The sequence below is a fragment of the Aulonocara stuartgranti genome (genome assembly GCF_965226115.1).
Source record: "Aulonocara stuartgranti genome assembly, chromosome: 7".
Classification (NCBI taxonomy): domain Eukaryota; kingdom Metazoa; phylum Chordata; class Actinopteri; order Cichliformes; family Cichlidae; genus Aulonocara; species Aulonocara stuartgranti.
In genome coordinates this window covers 20,922,190-20,943,214 of record NC_138945.1, presented here as the reverse complement: position 1 = coordinate 20,943,214, position 21,025 = coordinate 20,922,190, and the positions used below count along the sequence as shown (strand labels likewise).

The window sequence follows — 21,025 nt, the reverse complement described above, 5'->3', positions numbered from 1 at the left end:
AAGTGGGGTAATTGGAGACCTCTGCACCCCCTTTTTTTGTTCTGTTTTTCCAGGCATTAGAAAATCTAGCCAGTGAGATCTTAGCCAAGCCCCAGATCAAGTGATGTAGTACAAAAGGAGCAACAGCCCAACAGTCGGAGCTGGTTAAACAGAGGACCTCCTCGCAGGCAAAGAGGCGTCAGCCTCCCAGCATCTATGCTGGATATTTGGTGACATTATTTTTAACTCCTACACAGTGCGTGCATTTTTCTGGTGAGGGTGGAGGGCTGGATTCTGAAATTCAGCTTTTGTTTCACTTCCATATTTCTAGTGTAGTTTGAACACACCTGGCGTCTCATTAACAAACAAAACAATCGCAAACAGTTTAAGCCATCCACACCCTGTCTGAGGGTATGCCCAGGGCTTTATCTCAGGCTTGTTAAAAGGCTCAACAGCATGACCAAGGGTGTGGACTAACCAGTCAGCAATACACACAAACACGCCTCTATAATCTACATCAGCAGTATGAAGGGAGCCCCGAGAAGACTAGAGGTCAGAAGGCGCCTGTGAACAACTTAAACACTAATAATGAGGATATATGGTGTGTGTGTGTGTGTGTGTGTGTGTGTGTGTGTGTGTGTGTGTGTGTGTGTGTGTGTGTGTGTGTTTTCAAGCCCACATAAACGGTCTAATAATCAGTTTCCTAGAGACAGTCTTCGTGACTTTGATCTGGCCGCTGTTTTGATTGTCCTGTTGTAACATGCGATTGTCAGATTCTTGCTACAAGCTATGTGCAATAGGTGTTTGCATATGCACACGCACACCCGCCTTATACATGCGGTCTAAGTGTTTGCATATGCATACATATGTCCCTGCAGAGGAGACACTTCTCCAGTAAACGTAGCCTGCACAACAGGATCAGGTAACAGCAAAGGTGTGTTAGTGTTTGGGCTTAAATGCCAGCAATATTTGCATTTGTTTGAGTCCTACTTTTGACTCAAGCTCCAGGACCTGCTGTCCTGTTTTAGCTCAGTTGATCTGTGACTGCTCACCAACTAGCTGCTTTTTTTGCTAGATTAAGTGACCCGTTCTACAGCTGTGCATGCGTTGTAGCACAATTAAAATGACACGTTCATCTATCTTTTTGTCTCTTGGGCTTACTTCTTTTTTAATATGTTGCCATGGTAACAAAGGTTGGCAAAAACCCTTCAGGTCAGAACTTAATAAAAATCATATAAAAGATTTTTGACTTGGACCTTTAGCCTTCAGTTAAAGCAACATTCTTTGTGTACCAGTAATCATACACACTACCAATTATTGAATCACTTGAGTTCAACTCTGTTATTTTCAAATGAAGGGGAAAAACTGTGATGCAGTGTGGCTCATGATTCTACCCCAAAAGATCATCATGTCATCATGTGACCCATAGAAGTTGCCATCAGGATATTGGTTTGCAGTCACTCCTGGTAGACAGCATGTACATACCCTCCGGTGGTGACATCAGGACCTATTTATATGGTATCTTGGCTTCCCTCTTAGAAAGCTACCAGTAGCTGTTTACTAACTTGTTCAGTGGATTTTAACTTTTTCCCCCATTAAGATTTGACAACCTCTGTATTCTTAATGACAAGTTGACACGTCAGTATGTATTAATAAAGACGTGGTTAGACGATCATTAGAATAGTTTCCGCTCACTTCTGATGCACACTCAGTCATTTTGTTCTATGACAGAAACCACTCAGTTCAGAAGACAGCTTTCAGGGTTTTCAAGGGGGGGAAAGTTTAACAGTCTTACATTGTTAAACTCTGTATTATTGTAGGTGTTTACCTTACAGTATAAAGTGCCTTGAGGCAACTGTTGTTGGGATTTGGTGCTACATAAATAAAACTGAATTAAATTAAATTATAACAGATACCAGACAAATATGGGGCTGGTCCTGAAGCTTGAATTCCAGTTTTGTCTACTACGTCAGAATCCTTCGAGTTTGTGTGTTTTTAATAAAGCATGTTTCGCTCTGCTTCATCCCGTGCTGCAGTTATTGAAGATACAACCTTGAAGATACACTAATGCAGCGGCCCCCAACCCCCGGGCCTCGGACCGGTACCGGTCCGTGAGTCGTTTGGTACCGGGCCGCGAGAGTTGAGGCTCAGGTGTGAAATGTATGGTTTTCAGGGTTTTTATCGGTTTTTAGTGTTATTTTGTTATCGTTTTTATCGTTAACTCGGTTTTCCTGGGTCTTTTCACGTGTGTTATGAATAAATCTTCTTTTTTTCGGTACCGGTACTAGTTTTATTTTGTTGTATTTATCCGCGACACCTTAAAGGCCGGTCCGTGAAAATATTGTCGGGCATGAACCGGTCCGTGGCGCAAAAAAGGTTGGGGACCGCTGCACTAATGCACATGTGAAGTCCAAACTCATTTAAGTCACTCACAGAGCCGTGTTTGGATTTATTTCTTCTCTTCAGTGCTGTGAAACAATCAAAGGGAAAAAAAATAAGATGGCTGTATTTTCTAATCCTGATGTCTTTTAAATAAAAATACTGTAAATGGAAGTCGCACAGAATCCCGGGTTTTCCCATGGCAGTAAGATTAGTTTCTTGATGATATAACCAACCAGACATCCGAGTGTTTTCAGCTTCAGCCGGAGAGACTGAGCTGTCTCTCAAAAACTTTTTTTTTTTAACTGCTGATTTTTCAGCTGGAACACACCATGTGTTACGGTGCAGCAGTGACAGGAGAGAGAAGAGAGGAAAAGCTTATTGCAACGGATAGGAAAGCCGATGATAGATGAGTATAGATTAGATCGTTATAAGTGTATTGAACAAAACTTCCTCCCTCGGTTCCCCGGGGAACTCATTATGAGCTAATCCCGCTTGTCACATAGTTCTCCTGCTCTGGAAAAGGACGGGACTTGAGTTTCCACATCAAACAGCCACACTGTCACCACACCCGTCTGAGCATACTGAGGAGCTGACGTCTGAGCAACTGTTGGACCTAAATGATAGGTGGAATACCATTAAGCTTACAGTGTGGAAATAAGAGGCCTGCTCACAGTGAATGTGGAGCATAGCATCAAATGGTGGAGGATTACTTTTTTTTTTTTTAATGTTTTTACCTCTGAGGAGTCAGACATTTGAATGACTGGTTTTGATCACAGCGTCTTTCCTAAAGCATGCATTTAAACAGGGTTTGGTTTGTCTGCTCAGTTTTAAAATGAAAACACAGTGATCGTGTTATTTAGCTCTGAAATACTGAAGTTGGGTTACTTGAGTGGGTTGGAGTCTCTATGATGCATTCTATCTAGTACTCACATATTATATCATTGCCGTTTTTATAGTGAACTTATTCATACAAAATTGTTTGTTTTAATCATTGAATAGCTTCAGAGCAACATGAGCCTTTATGGAGAGTCAGTCTGCCATTTTTTTTAAACTTCCAGTTTTAAGATGCACCAATTCCTGTGTGAAATATCGGGATTTGGCAACTTCATGCTGCTCTCTGCCCATCAGCTGGTTGCTAATTCTGTCTGTCTGCAGTCTGGTAGCATGCAGTGGGTTAAAAAAGCTTTTCTTTTCTGTTTTTTTTTAAGAGTGAGCCAACACTGCTAAGCTGTGGGACAGTATGTTAGGTAATACAGATTCAGGTGATAAACCATATAAGAGATTGAACATTTTTATATACAGTTGGCATTGAAAAACAAATTGGATTTATGGGTCGTTCTCCTGAACAAGGTGATGTCCTGTTTATTCCCTCCGTGATCTCACTTATTTTTTCCTTTACTCTGTCGCTGGACGGCGCATTGATACGTGACAGTATTTTCCTCATTTTCAAAACACGCTCCCCCCTTCCTCCATGGTACTTCCTTCCCTCCATCAGTTTAATCAAAGCAGAGCTTTGTAAACAGTGTTATGAAGACTAAGGCAGCATTAGAGTTGAGCATTTAGCCAAAGTCGCTTCTGCTGTAAACTGAACCTAGAAGCTCGTATTCTGGCATAATGTTATTCTACCTCTCTCTGCCTGCATTGTTTCAGGGGAGTATTTGTATGCCCATCTGTGCATGCGGGCCGGCATTGGTGTGTGCGTGTGTGTGTGTGTGTGGTAGTGGGTGGGAGGGGGCTAGCATGTTTACCCAATCCACTGTTTGTTTTTGGCCACGCTGTGTGTTTACGTGTGTGTGCTACTGCGTGTGTATGTACATTGTGCGTAAAGGAAGGCATGATGTGTGATGTTTGCTGGCAGCCTGGAAGCTCAGTGTGTTGTCTTCCAGGATTTAAAATGTTAATGTCAAAAATATTTACAATCAGGATTAGGTCCCTCCCCGTTTCTTTGTGAACTCATGAACACATTTTTCTGTTCTCTTCATCAAGTGGTTTAAATCAGTTTTTGTATGTATACAGTGCATCTTCCATCATTTCTACTGTGCTACTTCTGGAGTTGTGTTGTGCTAGTTTGCGCAGCCCTTTGCTTTGTAAGTCTTACAGTGTCTGTTCTTGTCCTTTGCAGCTGCTAGAGTCGACGGATGTTAAGGAAGACGCAGTCCTCTGCTGCTCCATGGAGGTATCAATGCATAATTACTTAAAGTCAAGTCTTCATACTCAAAAGTCAAACTGGGCCCTACAAACACAAGTGCTCGCCTATACAGACACCACAGACTGTATAGAGATTGACAGACCACGTGACTTTCGCGCATTGCATTGTAGGTACGACTGGCAGCAAAATCAAAACACTGCATCAAGCGTTAGCATTTCCAGCACCGGTAATCATTAATTCTGCGGTTTTAATCCCTACTTGCATTTTATTTGCCCCTAAAACAGTTATGTACAAAACGACGGAGAACACGGCAGGTCCGTACAAAGACAGACTTGACGAAAAGGCAAACCAAGAAAAAAAAAAAGTACGAGGAAAAAAATCAAAGGAGTGAAAAGGTTAGACCTATACGAGCATACAGAGTGGAGTAAGGACGTTAGCGTGCTGCCCAACTTTTATCACGCACATATTTATTATTATATGGTCCTAAGTGTGGGTGCATACACTCACAAAATGTTTGGTAACTTCAGATCCCTGCAACAAGCCCAGGTCCAGTTTACTTTGGTGATTTGGACTATTCCATTTCACAGCTGTTGTTAATTTTTTTTTTCTCTTTATCTCCTGTACAGGCAAACACAATCTATTTGTCTTTTCAGGTTGTAGTATTACACTACATTTTCAGATCCAGTAGAAATAAAATAAGTGTTTCGTAATTCATTCAATTTATTGTCTTTATTTATAACTGGCATTATTGTTTCATTCTATTATAGGATCTTACAAGAAACAGGCAAAATTGTAAAAATCCACTATGCTTTATTAGCTGCTTCGGTGAAAAACAAATCAACAATGCAAAAAATAATAATAATAATAATAACCATTGCAAAACAACTTACTTGAAAACAGTTATTCATCACTTGATTGCTTCAATACAACACTTTGGGCACATATATGCGGGACTTTTCGCGGCTGTTTTTATATCGCTCTCTCACTTAACCGATCAAATCTCGCTGTGGTAGCAGCTTTAAACTCGGTATGACCCAGGTTGATAGAGGGGGCCCAGTCTGGATCGCCACAGTGAACAAAGCAGCATAGTGCAACGAATTCAATTCAAATCAATATAAGACTTATTTGTAACCCTCATCAACAATTATGTTATGATAAATTACGTAATAACTACAACAGAAGCCATCAGTCGGCTCTTTGTTACTTCGGAAACATGGCTTGAACAATTTCTCTTCCACGACAGAATCCGATAAAAAACGATCTCCTTACCCGTCGGCTTCCCATGGCTGTCATGTGACCGGCTATTGCAGTTAATAATGCCATTCTTTGTTTCTTTTTATCGTTGTGTGACTGTTTTCTTATGAAAGCCTGCGTGCCCTAGTACCGCTTGCCACTCGTACCTACAATCCTTTGCGGTTTTACCCCGGAAATTACATCACATTTTCGATCTCTATACAAAAGATGGATATAGTCAGTCATTGGTTTCTGGATTTGCATATTGAAGCCTTAATTTGAGCATTTTTGCTGCGTAGTGTTTCTAAAACTGGGAAGCAAAACTATATGCTTATCAGTAGCATTATCAGTCGAAGCATAACTAAATTGTACTCTGCAGATGGATTTAACATCACGAAAGACTTGAAAGTAGCGACCACAATCATAAATTTATTAGGAAAGAATTTACTCAGGTCATAAATGTGGTATGCAGATGGCCCGTTTTCCCATAGACTTCTATACATTTGAACTTCTTGTTGCAACAAGACTAGTCGCCCCCTGCTGGCCATAAAAGAACACAGTTAAAGTACCTAATTGGCTTTGCAGTGGGTTTTTTAGACCAGAGGCTGTGTGTTTTTTAAACGAAGCTAGCAGGATGTAAACGTAAAAACACAGAAATTTAGCCCCCTGGAACAACTATCTTGCAAACTATATCAGGGGTCTTGTTATCAGGGGTGGGTGGGGTGGGGGCGAATACAGTCTGCATCACCCATAGAGCCACAGCCTCCACATTTAATGGGAAATCTGCCAGGCAGCAATAAATCCTTTAAACGGCAGAAAGTAATACCTAGAACTAAAAGGACAGAAAGGGCTAAGGCAGGTGAGCTCTGATTGGAAAAGAGTTCCCAGATGCTCGCAAACACAATGTTTGCAGTCTTGATTACATACTGGCAGCCTCGGCATGCACACATCTCCATGGCCAGAGGGTGTGTGAACCTCTGCTTGTCTGACTGTATCCACAATAACAAGGTGCCAGACATTGTGTCTTGTTCTCAGTTAAGGACGCACACACGCACTCTTTTCTCTGACCTCCTACCTCTTTACTCCCCCACCCTCCCTTCCTTGTCTCTCCACCAGCTGCAGAGCACAGGCCGACTGCTGGAAGAGCAGCTCCCCGAGATGATGACAGAGCTCTTAGCAGCTGTCAGAGACAAGATGCTTTGTCCCGCCGAATCTCCGCTGACTCGCTCTCTGCTCATGGAGGTCATCGAACTGCATGCGCACCGTTGGAGCCCCCTGGAGGCTCTCACTACCCAGTACTACAACCGTACCATCCAAAAGCTCACCACCACTGCCTAGGTGCCAGCTCCCACAGGAGAAGAGGAGATGTGTCCTCCTCACCCCAACACAACAGATGTTTTCTGGTTATGCATTGTAATAATCTCTGTTGCCTAAAGAAGTAAATGTCGCTATTGAGCTTAACTGTAAATTCCATTATTAAAAAACAAAACGGATAAGAAAAGGTGACCACTACCACAGACAAATCATGTAAGAGCCTCCTAACAGGTAACCCAAAAAGCCAACACTACATGTGCCACATTTGGCACACATTTGAGAAGATGGTAACTGATAGGTAGTCAGTGTGGGTGTGTTCGGCCACATGGAGCCTGAGAGCTTGGCTGGCTGCTGGATAAAGGAGGGAAGAGACAAGAGAGGGGTCACGTAGCAGAGAGGAGGAGAGGGCAGCGGTCTGTCCGTGGGGAATAGAGAGATCTGTGCCCAGAGATGAATAGAGGACGGAGAGCGAAGGGGCGGGTGGGGGCCGGGGTGGTCTGTGTCAGTCTCTTCATTGTGTTCGTTTGCCACACCTCCCCTCCTCCCCTTCCCTCTTCTGTCTCTCCGTTAGCCCCCAGGGTCTGTGTGGCTGATAAAAGAGAGGAGGAGGCAGGGAGCAGACACAGTGCTGTCTGTCTGGGCTGTCTGCCCTGCCAGGCCAGGGACCAGGTCAAAGGGCCTCGCTGTGGAGCCCCCCCACAGCTCCTCCCTGCCTTTGTCTCCCCGACACCCCCCACCCAGCAGGAAGCCCTTTTGAGGAGATGAGACAGCGGGCCTGCTGGGCCAGGCTGGGTTGGGGATAAAGATCAGGCTGGCTAGAGTAGGGTGACAGATGGCTGCTTGAGCCCCTGTGAGACGACACACTCCGAGCACACCCCACTGGCACCCCAACTCCCTGTTCCCCAAGCTCAGGCCCACACAGCCAATAGAAGCAGTAGAAATATTGCAGTGGGTGGGGTGAGGGGGGAGCAGCATTAGGAAATTAAATCAGACACTGCGGTCTGATAATTCCTTTGTTTTTGTCTTGCTACGGAATGTCTCTTCTGCTGTTAAGCCGTGCACGTCTATGCTTTGTTAACCACATCATCATCATCATTATATTTTTTTTATCATTTATTGTTTTTGGTTATCAATGTTTCATTTTGAAGTCCTGTTTCAATGGTAATATGTATGAGATATTATAGTCATAGGCCTTATTGCACAGGATCGATTTGTTTTGCACCGTTTTGAGGCGATTTGCTTTGAAAACTCAGAAAAAACAGAAGTAGGAAGTTTGAATTGGAATCAGCGTTGCAGAGTAACGGCGAATTCAAGTAGAGAGAGATCTGAGTTGAGCATAGTGAGGGATTGGAGGATGTTTTAATGGACTAGTGGCCTTGTCAATTGCCCTTTTTTTCTCTCCGTTGTTTAGGGCACAGCAGCGAGCGTGCTGAGGACTTTATCGCATCGTTGTGTTGTTGAAGGAAATATATATAAATATAAAACAACTGAAAAAGTGATGTGACAACTAAAAGAAAAAAATAAGCATGGCACACAATGAAGCAGAAGTACAATGCTTCTTTACAATTTCCTCCTACGCAAGCCATTCTTTGCAGTGGATGTTTTTGCAAGTGTTTAATATCGACTGTAGTTTGGTCTTGATTTTTTTTTCCTTTTGGAGAGAAATGACAACTATTAACCTGTGTATTTGAAGATGACAATGACGACAAGAAAAATCTTAACTGTTTGACCTCATATTAGCTAGTCATGTGTGACCCTTATTCCAGCTAACGTGTGTACTGCAATAGTCATACCAAGCCAATCACGTTTATTTGGGGGTTTTTTGTTTTTGTTTTTTTAAATGGGCTCTCTATATATAATCTGCATACGATATAATTACAAGTATTACAAAAAAACCTCTTAAATTTGGGGAATAATGCAGCAGTGATGTTACACATAGGAATACCGTGGTTGTGTGGCTACAAGTTAGCTCATCCTTTTTCATCAGGAAGTAGCTGTTTGGGAGTAATCACACACACACACATATATATGCTTAGTTCCCACTGATTCTCTGTGGGCTGTTTTTATATTATTATTATTTTCTGTGTCTTGCATCAAGAATTAAGATCCTGTGTGGTAGAAACACACCCCAGAAGATTAGTTAGATGAGATGGGTGACAATTTTTTTTTCTTTTTTAAGCTCAGATGTTTTTTGAAGACGCATCCCAATCATCTGTACGTGTGTGTGTCTGCTTAAGAAGTGATCTGTTTTATTGTTTTGTCTTTTGTTGTTGTCTTATTTTGTTTTTAGGTTTGTATTTAAATTATATTTAGCTCATTTATATATATATATATATATATATATATTAAAAATAAACTTTTTTTTCTTCTGGTGGGTTTTTAACACATCTGAAGCAGTGATACCTAGCTTGCTGGCAAGTGTGTAAGTTTGGAATTTCTGGAGTTTCCTTTGTGAAAAAAGAAAAGGCCATCAGTCAGTATCCATTATGCAAAGAGCGGTTCCCTCTCTCAGCAGATTGGGGCAGGTGGGGATTGCCCCCATCATCTGTGGCACCCCCTCCCCCCACCTCCAACCCCTTGTGCCCTTAGACCCCTGCGCTCGGGTCACGTGACTCACTCGACGACTGAATGAGATGCACCCTCATTTGGATTTTCTCGTGAATCTTGACAAAACGAGCGGCCCGGCCGACGCGCGGACGAGCTTTTGGGATTGACGACGGTGGGTCATCTGTGATGAGCTTTTGTTTTTGTTTTTCTAAGCAGCTGAAAAAATAAACTAATAGGAAAGAAAAGATGTGCTGGAACAAACTCTGGTGTGTGTTGGGGGTTTTTTTTCCTTCTTTTCTGTCTCGTCAATTTCTCAGTGCAGTCACATGGAAGCTGGCGTGGTATCACTAGACAAAAAAAAAAGAAAAGTCATTCAGACACGACAAAAGAAACAATGGCACACACGTGGTTGGCTCCGTCGTCAGCAGACAGACTGCGTAACTAATCGTGGCGCCGCAGTGGGTCATTTTACTAACAATTCATACGTGTGCACGCTGCAGCTCATTTACATCGTCACACATTAAGCCGAACACACTTTAGAAATTAACAGCGCCGTCTGTGTTGGTGTGCACGACTGCCACGCAGCGACCTTCATCAGTGACTCGCCTTTGCTGAGCCCCCCAACATATGCCTGGGGGCTCCACGACTTTGGCGTCCCGATGGGCGCTCTTAATGCAGGGGTTACCTCCCTGCTGAGGGCCCCGTCCCTCAAACCTATTGGATGTCCTCCAGCCCTTATCCACAGCGATCAACATAATCCCACGTGATTATTCTGAACACGTAAACACACGTGAAAGGCTGAAACGTTAGATTTCTTTGTTTTATTTCACGCAGAATCACAACACAAACAGGGCCAGTAAGGAAGTTATAGATGTTCTAATCTGGCAAACAGGGAAGTGAAAACACACCAACAGCAGATGCAAGAGGGGATAGAAATGAAATACTAAAATGAGTGAATGCTCATATCATACAGGGGATGATTAATGAATAACTGACACTGATGGCCGGCACCGGTCACACTTAATTCAGCTTGGTACAGTAAGAACAGGCAGAAACACTGTAACTTTAAAGAATGAAGATTGTGTCTCTTCCTTTGTCTGTCACTGGGCCCAACACTGACTGATGAATGAAAGAAAGGTCTGTAATCCAGAATTCGAGATGACATCTGCCCATTTTCCTATTGCTCCATAACTATTCCATAACTATTAACTCTGGGCTGGAGGTGGAAAGAAGGCTGGGTAATTACAATTTTGGTTTGCAAAGATTAAAACAACATAATTGGGGACAAAATTCTTACTGCTTTTGGGGGCTGAAGCCTATCCCAGCTGTCATACGGCGAGAGGCGGGGTACACCCTTGACAGGTTGCCAGTCTATCACAGAGCTAACACAGACACTGACACCCACATCCACACCTAGAGTCAGTTTAGTTTCACCAATTAGCCTAACCACATGCATATCTGTGGGAGGAAGCCATATTACCTGGAGAGGACCCACTCAGAAAGGCCCCAGGCTGGAGTCAAACCCAAGCCCTTCCTGTGCGGTGACGGTGCTAATCACCACACCATCCTAGATGCTAGATAAGCTATATGGAGCAAAAAAAAAGAAAAAGAAACACCCACACTTTTCTACTTCTAAAAATGTGCATATAATTAACATAATTCTGCTTTTGTTATTCACTATTCTGTTTTCCATTGTCTCATTCCGACGTATTTTTGGTTGTCAAAATCAAACTGGTTAACAACGGATCATACGTTTTGGATCAAACCGAACCATTAATCACCTTGTTTGAGAAAACCATTGGCAGGTCCTTTTAGTGTCTAAACAACCATTAGTTAAAGCCCATAAATAGAGCACACGAATAAATATAATCAAGCCTCGGGGCACCGTATGATGACTCGAGCTTTGCCGACTTTGTGCTGGCACTGAAGAATGAATGGATCCGTGTGCGTGTGTGTGCGCAGGGTGACTCACACCAGCATCGTCCATTGTGTGAGCCAGACAAAAAGCTGGCTGCATCTCTGCTGGCCTCGATGACGAACCAAAGCCGAGGAGGGAGGACACTCACTTTAAGATGACGGTTTACGAGCGCAGACGCACTCCCACAAACGTCAACACACAAGTGCCAGCACAGCTCTTTGTGGCTGCGTCTTGTATTTTTATTTATTTATTTATTTTTTAAGTTGTCTGATGGCTCACACACTGTATTTTTTTAGACCCTTGGTGGGGTTTTTGTGTGTGCGTGCCCTCCCGTCTGCACAGCATGCGCGTTTTTGTGTTTGATCGGCGCACAGGCAAAGCCGGAGGAGAGCACTCCAGATTGTTTTCTGTGTAGTCCGAGGGCTGCAGAGGTCAAACATTGTGTAAAACAAAGTAGATTTGAAACGCGCAGAAGCATCCCCAGATGTTTTTTTTTTCCTCTACTGTATGCTTTGCTGTGGGAGAAATCAATAACTGTGGGCTACCAAGTGGTTTTAGCTCGCTCTCTTGACCTTTTCCAACTCAGCAGCAGCTACTGCGCAGCAGTTTATTCCACTCTCCCAAAAAAAACTGACTCCATCTCAACTATAATTGGATTCAGACATTTTTAACTGTGTCAACATATTCTGGAGCTAAAGTAGATACCGAGACGTTTAATGATTAATCATATCATCACTTTGTGGCTGCTGCCAAATTAAATCCTACAGTCATATCCACCTACAAATCTCTGCTGTGTGCTCTGTAAAAATACTACTCGTCCTTCACTATACACTCACCAGCCACTTCATTAGATACACCTTTCTAGTACTTTCTAGGACACCTTTTACCTTCAGATCTGCTTTAATTCTTCTTGGCATAAATTCAACAAGGTGCTGGAAACATTCTTCAGCGATTTTGGTCCATATTGATTTGAAAGCATCACAACAGCTGCTACAAATTTGTCAGCTACACCTCCATGATGCGAACTGTCTGTTTCACCACAATTCGAAACAGAAAATTCTCTCTGTTACATGAGATCTGGTGACTGTGGTGTCCATTTGAGTACAGCAGACTCAAATGGACTCACTGCATTTGGATGCTGGAGACTGGTTGTGGTCTTAAGTTGATGCTCAAGAAAGTACTGATCACCAGCAGCCTGGCCTACTGAGGCAGTATGGAGTCATGCTTTCATGTTGTTTATGTTAAATTCTGATCCCACCATGCAAATGTTGCAACAAAAATCACGATTCATCAGACCAGGCAACCTATTGCCAATCTTCTGTTGTCCAGTAACAGTCCACGGGAACGTTAGCCTCAGTTTCCTGTTGTTAGCTGACAGCAGTAGCGCACGCTGTGGCGTTCTGCTACTGTAGCCCATCTGCTTCCAGGTTCATTGTGCATTCAGATGCTCTTCTGCACACATTAATTGCAATGAGTGGTTATTTGAGTTACTGTTGCTTTCCTATCAGGTCAAAACACTCTGGCCATTCTTCTCTGATGTGTTTTTCACAGCATTCTCTGTAAATGCTAGAGATCGTTGTGTGGGAAAATACCAGTCCGACCAGCCTGTCCTGCACCATCAACCATGCCACTTCAATCTTTCTTTCTCATTCTGAGGCTCAGTTTGAACTTCAGCAGGTCATCGTTACTATGTCTGCAGGCCTGCAATAAGAAGCTGCCATGTGTGCCACACACACACACACACACACACACACACACACACACACACACACACACACACGTTTAATAGTAAAATGGTGTTTTTTGAGAAAAAGTAAAAGTAAAAGGTGATCTCAGGCAGAGCGGAAACTGAAAAGCCATAATACTGTTTCCTGTACAGGCTGTGGAGGAAATGATGTCATGACCTGCTCACTTCCTGAATGAACTCTTTCAGTGGCTCTTCTGGTGAAGAACCTGCCGACTCAGCAAAATAAACAAAATATAGGTTTCTTTGGCTCTAAATGAAGTACATCCACAACTCACTGACTCATTTGCGCCAGGCTGAGATATTGGATCTATTCTGAGAAAAGAACTGGAAGTCTGCTCAAATCCACAAAGCTGCTTTGAGCTAAACACTAAAATCCTCATGCCAACATGCTTACAACACTAATAATATATCAGCCAGCCAGCACTGACCTTTCTGACTGCCTTCATATTTACTTTTTTTTTTGGCAAACAGCATTTATCACTGGCAGTGACTGATATTTATCCATTTTGTCACATCAACTAAATGGTAAATGGCCTGTATTTGTATAGCACTTTACTTAGTCCCTAAGGACCCCAAAGCGCTTTACACTACATCCACCCATTCACACACACATTCACACACAGGTGATGGCAAGCTACATAATAGCCACAGCTACCCTGAGGAGCACTGACAGAGGCGAGGCTACTGGACTCTGGCGCCACCGGGCCCTCTGACCACCACCAGTAGGCAACAGGTGAAGTGTCCTACCCAAGGACACAATGGCCGAGACTGTCAGAGCCGGGGCTCAAACCGGCAACCTTCCGATTACAAGATGAACTGCCAACTCTTGAGCCACATTTAAAGACAGCATGAAGAAGAGTTGAAATTGTTTTTATTCCAAGTAATTGAGATGTTCGTGTATCATTGGCAAAAAAAAGGATAATCTTTCGGGCTCCTCACAGCTCCATCATGAACACCCACTATCCTTCCTCTGAACATCTCCAAACCATCTTCAGACCATGCATCAAAGCAGCTCTCACTACCATCTTGTGAACCTTCCCTTTCACTCTTGCTGCTGTCATCCTGTCACAAATCACCCCCAACCCTCATCTCCACCCAATCCGACCTGGCTCCACTCTCTTCTTCACCTCTCTTGTGCACAGTCTGTAGCTTTGGATGGTTGACCCAAGGTGTTTAAACTCATCCACCTTCTCTACCTCTGCTCCTTGCATCTTCACTGTTACACCTGTCTCCCTCTCATTCACATACATGCATTCTGTCTTGCTTCAACTACCTTTCATTCCTCTTCTCTCCAGTGCATACCTCCACCTCTCCAGACTCTCTTCTACCCACTTCCTACAGGGAGTGGGAGTCAGAAGTTGGCACGCTGCATCCATAAACTGCACATGTACAACAAATATTAGCTAATTAAGTAACGGACTAATAAAATATAGGATTTCAATCAACAAAACTACAGTACAAGCGAACGACTCATTTAAACACAAATAAATAAATAAAATCACACTCCCCGGAGCTGTCGTAAAGCAGGAGGCCAGGCAGTAAACATGTTTTAACGCTGTGATGTTGGGCAGTTTAAATGAACTGTAGTTTTTGCCATTACCAGAATGCCTTCATGTTTTTTTCTTTTTTCCATCCAACATGTCTTTTTCATGTTGGACTATCAGGCTAAAATTTCCCCATCGGCATTCATTTGAGGATGCGATTAACTGTCACCTAAAGTGTGGGAGCAACTGGGATTGTGATAGACTGGCGCTGTTATTACAATTCATCCTAAAACTAATTTCCTGGCAGTGCCTCCAACAGATTCGACAACCTCTTGGTGGAGGAAAAGTCAGGGAATAACCCAGATAGTTGCACTTCACCCCATCAGGATCAGGAATTTCCATTAGTAGCAAACAAGTCATCTCAGTCCGTCCAGTAATTGTCGAGCTATCACAGATCGGACCAGAGTGGTTAACCAAACACCCAACAGGCTTATGTCCCAACAGCCAGACCGCAAGATGACTAATAAACACAAGACTCTGCATCATGGAAAATCCACCATCACAATCATTCTACAGAAAGTATGAAAAATAAGAAAAACACAAAGAGGGACTTAGCAATTTTAAGGATGTGCTCTGCAATACGATGAACACACATCAGCAGCCTGAGTAAGTGTGGTATGGCAATTTGAGCTCAGTGAAAAGTATAACAATGTACACAGATTAACACTGTTTTTGTTGCAGACATGTGAATCGCACGCTGTAAAGCATTTCATTCACACAAGCTTAGAGCAGCTTGCTTTTAGGGGAAGTGTGACGTCTTTGTTGTTCAGGAGCATCTGTGCCCTCACAGTGGCCTGGCTGAAAACGGAGCTGCAGCAGGCTTCTCTCACTTGCTGCCAGAGAGAGCTGATGCGACCGGTGTCAACAGATGGACTTTCATACTGGGAGAGGAGTGGTGAAGAAACACGAGGTAGAGCGGATTTTTTATTTATTTATTTTATGGAATAAACTCACAGACTAGATAAAGATTTGCAGCAGAGCAGAGAAAATAAATGGTGGGGAATGATCAGATCATTCTATCCTTCTCTCTCTTTATCTCGCTTACAATGGTCATCTCAGCTAAATGCTTCAATTTATAAGAAGTGGCATGTGTGTGCACACGAGTGTGTGCGTGTGTGTTCGCATGTCCGTGTGACATTTCCTAACCTGACCAGACCAGCCACCCAGAAGTGTCACAAGCCGGCGTGAGCAAAGCTTCCACTGTGAGCTGCACTCAGTAACCGACCACTCGAGCAGAAATCAACACAAACACACACACACACACGTGCACACTATAATTAGAGATGGTGAAGGGACACGGATAGCGTCTGCAGAACCTCTCCTGCTCACCAGAGCAGAAGTGAACACACAAACCTTGTGCACACACGCACACACACACAAACACACACTATAGCCATTGGACGTCGATGGAAGTGTCCACAGACAAGCAGTGGGAAGTAACACCTGATGTCTTTGTTGCCAGGCTCCCGCCTAGCGACTGTCAATGTGGGAACCTGCTGCGACAAGCACGACCCTGTTGCTAGGCAACCCGAACTTATGCGACAGATAGTGGCAAAGTCGTACAGCAAGAGCAAAACTGAACGATACGGGGGGGGGGGGGGGGGGGGGGGGGGGGGGAAGAAAAAGAAAAAGCGGTGTTGGATTCAGACCTCCATGAAAAGCATAAAAATGTTTTTTTTTAAAAAGGTCTGTGGACAGCTTATCAAAGAAGGCACTGAAGCACAACAGCAAGAAGTTTCAACTTGAGTGTGTCTTCAAGAAAACCGGTGCAGCTGTCTGCCTTTTCCTACTTTTTACAGACCTGCTTCCCTGCGTGCCAGCAGTCCTTTGATTTGTGAGGTGGCATGCAGGGCGAGGCGTGTTCCTAGTATACTGTGTGTGTAAACACACACATAAAAGAGCTCTGCGCACAGCCAAGGGATCACATGAACTCTTGTACAAGGTACTGCTCTGTCCATGGACATGCAGGCTCTACCTCAGCCTGCTCTGGCACCCCCCCCCCCCCCCACCCCCCCCCACCCTCAACACACACATACACACTCCCACACATTTCAAGTCAAGCCAAGTGTGTTTTATTGATATAACACAATTTCACAACTCACAAGTTTGCCTTTAGAGACTGCACAATACGTGTAACACCCACTGTTGTTAGGCCCGTGAGTGATATAAGGAAAAACTCCCCACCAGAAACCCTTTAACATGAAAAAATGAACTAACTACTAACATATTCCTAAAAAACAAACATAGCCCGAGTATACCTCTTCCACACAAATGCCCCAATGCACAACCCTACATGTTTGCTTTGCAGAAAGTGCATGCACTACCCCAGATTTCATCCTCTAAAACACAATAATATCCCACAGTACTGGCAGCATTTTGAGTTTCTGCACAGCAAATGCATGCCCGCAGAGCTTTTGCATGAATTCACTTATTTATGATACAGACGCACATGGGAAAAATAGTCAGTTGCTTTCCTTCTATACTGATTCAATCTCTTTGTGAGACTACAACAATACAATGTGATAAAATGGCGATAAATATTCCCATCTATTTTATATCAGTTGCAGCTTAGCCTGGCAACCAGTGGTGTTGAGTCTTCTTTTGAGAAGAGATGCATAGCTGACAGGTTGCACTCATCAGTGCAGACTGACTGACAATCTCTCTGTTTAGAAATAGATGCAATTATGTGCAAACCCCTCACTAATCTGTTTCAGTTTGACTGCAGTCGGTCCTAGTCAGACCACGATTGTTTGGAGTCACGTTGCCTCACATGCTACAAACTTTACCAGAGTCATTTAGACAGCCGTTAGCACATGATTCTCCTTATGGGGACCTGATATGTTTAATATGCTGCTGAGAATATAGCCCAGAAGAAGCGTATAGTATAGCTTTTATTTTGGAAAGAGCCATTTCTCTGTAATAAACTCTCTTTTCCAAAGATGAGTGATTCCTCAATCAGATAGATTATTTTTTATTACTTTGTTGTTTCAGCAACATTAAATTTAAAAACTGTACTTTTGAGTTAAAATATATATTTATAATTTTAATAAATGACAAATTAAAAAAGCATGAACATTTTTTTTTGTATCGAAAAAATATCGAACCGTGACACCAAAGTATCGAACCGAACCGTGAATTTTGTGTATAGTTGCACCCCTAAGAAAGAAAGATAGATAGATGATATATATATATATATATATATACCAGGGTTCTAACTGGTCAATGTGTAACATTTACATGTATTAAGACACAAAATTTTAATATTCAAAGTCAGAATTTTTCATAGTTATTCACATAGATGACATGATCTCAACCGCATGAGACTGTGAGGGTTTATCAGGGTTTGGCCAAGTGTAAAAGCCCTTTCCAAATACAGAAAAAAAAGGTTGAGCTACTATTGCCTAATTGAGATTGTTAGTCAGTCCCCCTCTGTGAGCCAGGTATGTCACAGAGCCCACTCCAATGAACTCACAGACCCCTGCAAACTGTTCATAAAACATTACTAAAAATAACCTCCTTTATCTCCTTTTCCCTCCGGCAGACCTCCAGTCTCTTCCTGTTAAAAGGGAACTATCCTTTCCTGCTATTGCTAAGTGCTGTTCATAAAGAAAGGTCTGACCACCGGGGTTCTGCCTAATACTGTAGGGTTTTTACCTGGCAACATAGCGCCTTGAGATTTCTGGTGCTGTGAATAGGCACTGTATAAATAAAACTGAAATTGAAAAGAAAATTGAGTTCTTTTGCCAAGTTGCCAAATGGAACTTCAGTATCTCAAGTACACTCAGAAGTTGTTTTCCACAGCACGTCCACATCAATGAGTTTGACATCTGCCGATGTCTTTCATTTGTGTTCGTTTCTCTTTCTACCACTCCCATTGCTGTCATCACAAAGACAACAACTACTGCCAACAGGTTAGCTTGGTTTTCAACTACAGTTGGGTGCACATTCAGGCATGCTCTGGTTTGCACACCAGCTCAGCTCAGACAACCTGTAAGGCTGTCAATCTAATGCTGAAGCTTGGGTTCAAAACTGCTCCAAGGCCATTTATTGGATATCTTTCTCCCAGCTTTCCTGTTGTCTCTCTCTAGCTACACAAAAACGGTAACTGTGAGGATAGTCACTAACATGTCAGGAGCTAAACGAGTTAGAAAAGCTGACGTGCCCAATAATGGGCAAGGATGATTCACAGGGTTATGCATTGCCCCCCCCCTAAATATAACTGTTAGCATCCAAACTCCTTTAGTATTGGCGGTGTGAGAATATTTGTGATGTGTGAGTCAGAGTGAATTCGGCTGCTGAGTGTCGTACACCCACGAGATCCGGCAGTCGCTGTAGACTCTGTTTCTAAATGATGCTGTGTTTCAGGGTGTTACACAGGCTTTTTTGTTCCTCTGTCTTTTTTTGGATGAGTGATCAATTTAGTGAAAGTTGAATCACAGTATCTCAACAGTACTCGTTCAACCACATCCCCTTTCTCTGTTAACCGTTATGTCTTGATTTTGTTGAGCACACGCAGTACAGTACAACCCACACACAGCCTACATATCTAGGAAGACACGCTATGGCCCCTGAGATACCAGAGTGAGTCTTTGCAATGTGTCCAGCACAAAAAACAGCAACAAAAATAACAAATTACTTCTGCGTGTTCAGTGGATATTGGTTTTCATAGTCAGCCTCAATTAATTTGATCATTTCTAAGAAAAACAAAAGAAGGGGGGATAGCTAGGATGCTTGCTTTCAAATAGGAAGATGTAACACTTTTCTTGTTTTAGTCCTTTAACTGCACCAGTCAAAAAAAATAAGGGATCACTTAATCACAGTGTAACACAAAATCAGTTAAACTTCAGGGATATCAAAGGCAACCCTTCCTCTTACTGATTTTTCTCTACATTTACTTTTTGCTAATGTCTGAGGCTGAAAACGGCTGAAATGCAAACTCCAAATGAGTTGATGCCCCAAGTAGAGGAGTTGAAATATCTCTGGGGCTCAGGAACTTGTCATGAGTGAGGGGAGTGTGAAGCAGGAGACTGACAACGAAGAGGGAGCTGAGAACGAACCCGCTTAGATTACTGCCTCATATCAAGATATCTGGCAAAAAATTGATGGATTGACCTGCAGCCCGCTAAGGTTGCACAGCTAGTCCGACTCCTTCACGATGCCACAGCCACACATGCAGTCACAAGAAGGTTTTCTGTGTCTCCCAGCACAATCTCAAGAGTGTATCAGAAATGGGCTGTTACACAAGGACACCTGGACAGGGCTGTAGACGGGCATCAACCCAGCGACACGGCCGGTATCTGCTCTTTTGTGCAAAGAGGAAACTGAGGAGCACTGTCAGAGCCCTAAAAAATGACCTCCGGTGGCTGCTCGTCGTGCATGTTTCCGACCAAACTGTCAGAAAGTGAGAGACGCCTCCAAGGTTCGCACTAAGAGCTGCCTGACCATTCCACAGTAGGGGTGGGACAGACTACTGATAAGCCAGTCTGATCAAACTGGTCAGAAATAGGTTTCATCAAACTCAGCACTCTGAATATATTCTCCCGCAGACTGACACAGCAAAGCCAGCACTACATGGTAAAAATCGAATGAGAGAACAAACTCTCGAGGGGAACATTGCAGACAGTGTGGAGAGGGAGCTAATTACAAAGCTAATTCTTTTAATTGACACATTTTTAAATGAGTAATAATGACAACGTGCGCACACATTGACACCAAAATGGAGCGAATAAAAAAGTAATTTGTGCTTTATGCATCTTCAGAGAGATTTTTGCATTCTCTTTAATTCATCACAGAGTTGAGATACGATTATTACTGTGGGCACTGTAACATGTTAGCATTGTACTGTCAGTTAGCCAGCCTGTTTCTCCTTCTAAAATGTGACAGATTCATACCGTCAAACTGAGACTGTGCAAAACATGACAGTAATTTCCAACAACGCAGCGAGCTGAGCTGTGGCTGAGGGCCAGCAGGAGAACGGGGATCACGATCATAGAGCTCGGCTAATTCATCTAATTAACAGCACTGCTGCAAACGTATCAGCACATCACAGCATTTTTAGTGTCCTAGTTTCCCTTTGAAGTATGCAAAACAAACAGTTAAAAGTGAATTAATAACCACAAGACAATTGGCCAGTGGGTGAGTTATTCATTTCTTCTTTTGTCTGTTTCCATTCCAGCAGGTTAATGGCTCTGAAGTCTTTCATCTTACTGGAG

The 21,025-nt window shown here is 43.1% G+C and overlaps 1 protein-coding gene across 3 annotated transcripts in view; it reads left to right on the top strand.

Moving 5' to 3' along the window:
* Nucleotides 1-9,865, top strand: part of ctif (CBP80/20-dependent translation initiation factor) — a 62,236-nt gene extending 52,371 nt beyond the window's left edge. For all 3 annotated transcript variants that reach the window (XM_082541197.1, XM_082541196.1, XM_082541198.1), the window contains 2 exons: nucleotides 4,484-4,537; nucleotides 6,860-9,865. In XM_082541197.1, the coding sequence (XP_082397323.1) occupies nucleotides 4,484-4,537; nucleotides 6,860-7,081 (276 nt within the window). In that variant the 3' untranslated portion in view covers nucleotides 7,082-9,865. The remainder of the gene's footprint in view (nucleotides 1-4,483; nucleotides 4,538-6,859) is intronic.
* Nucleotides 9,866-21,025: the final 11,160 nt, after the last annotated feature.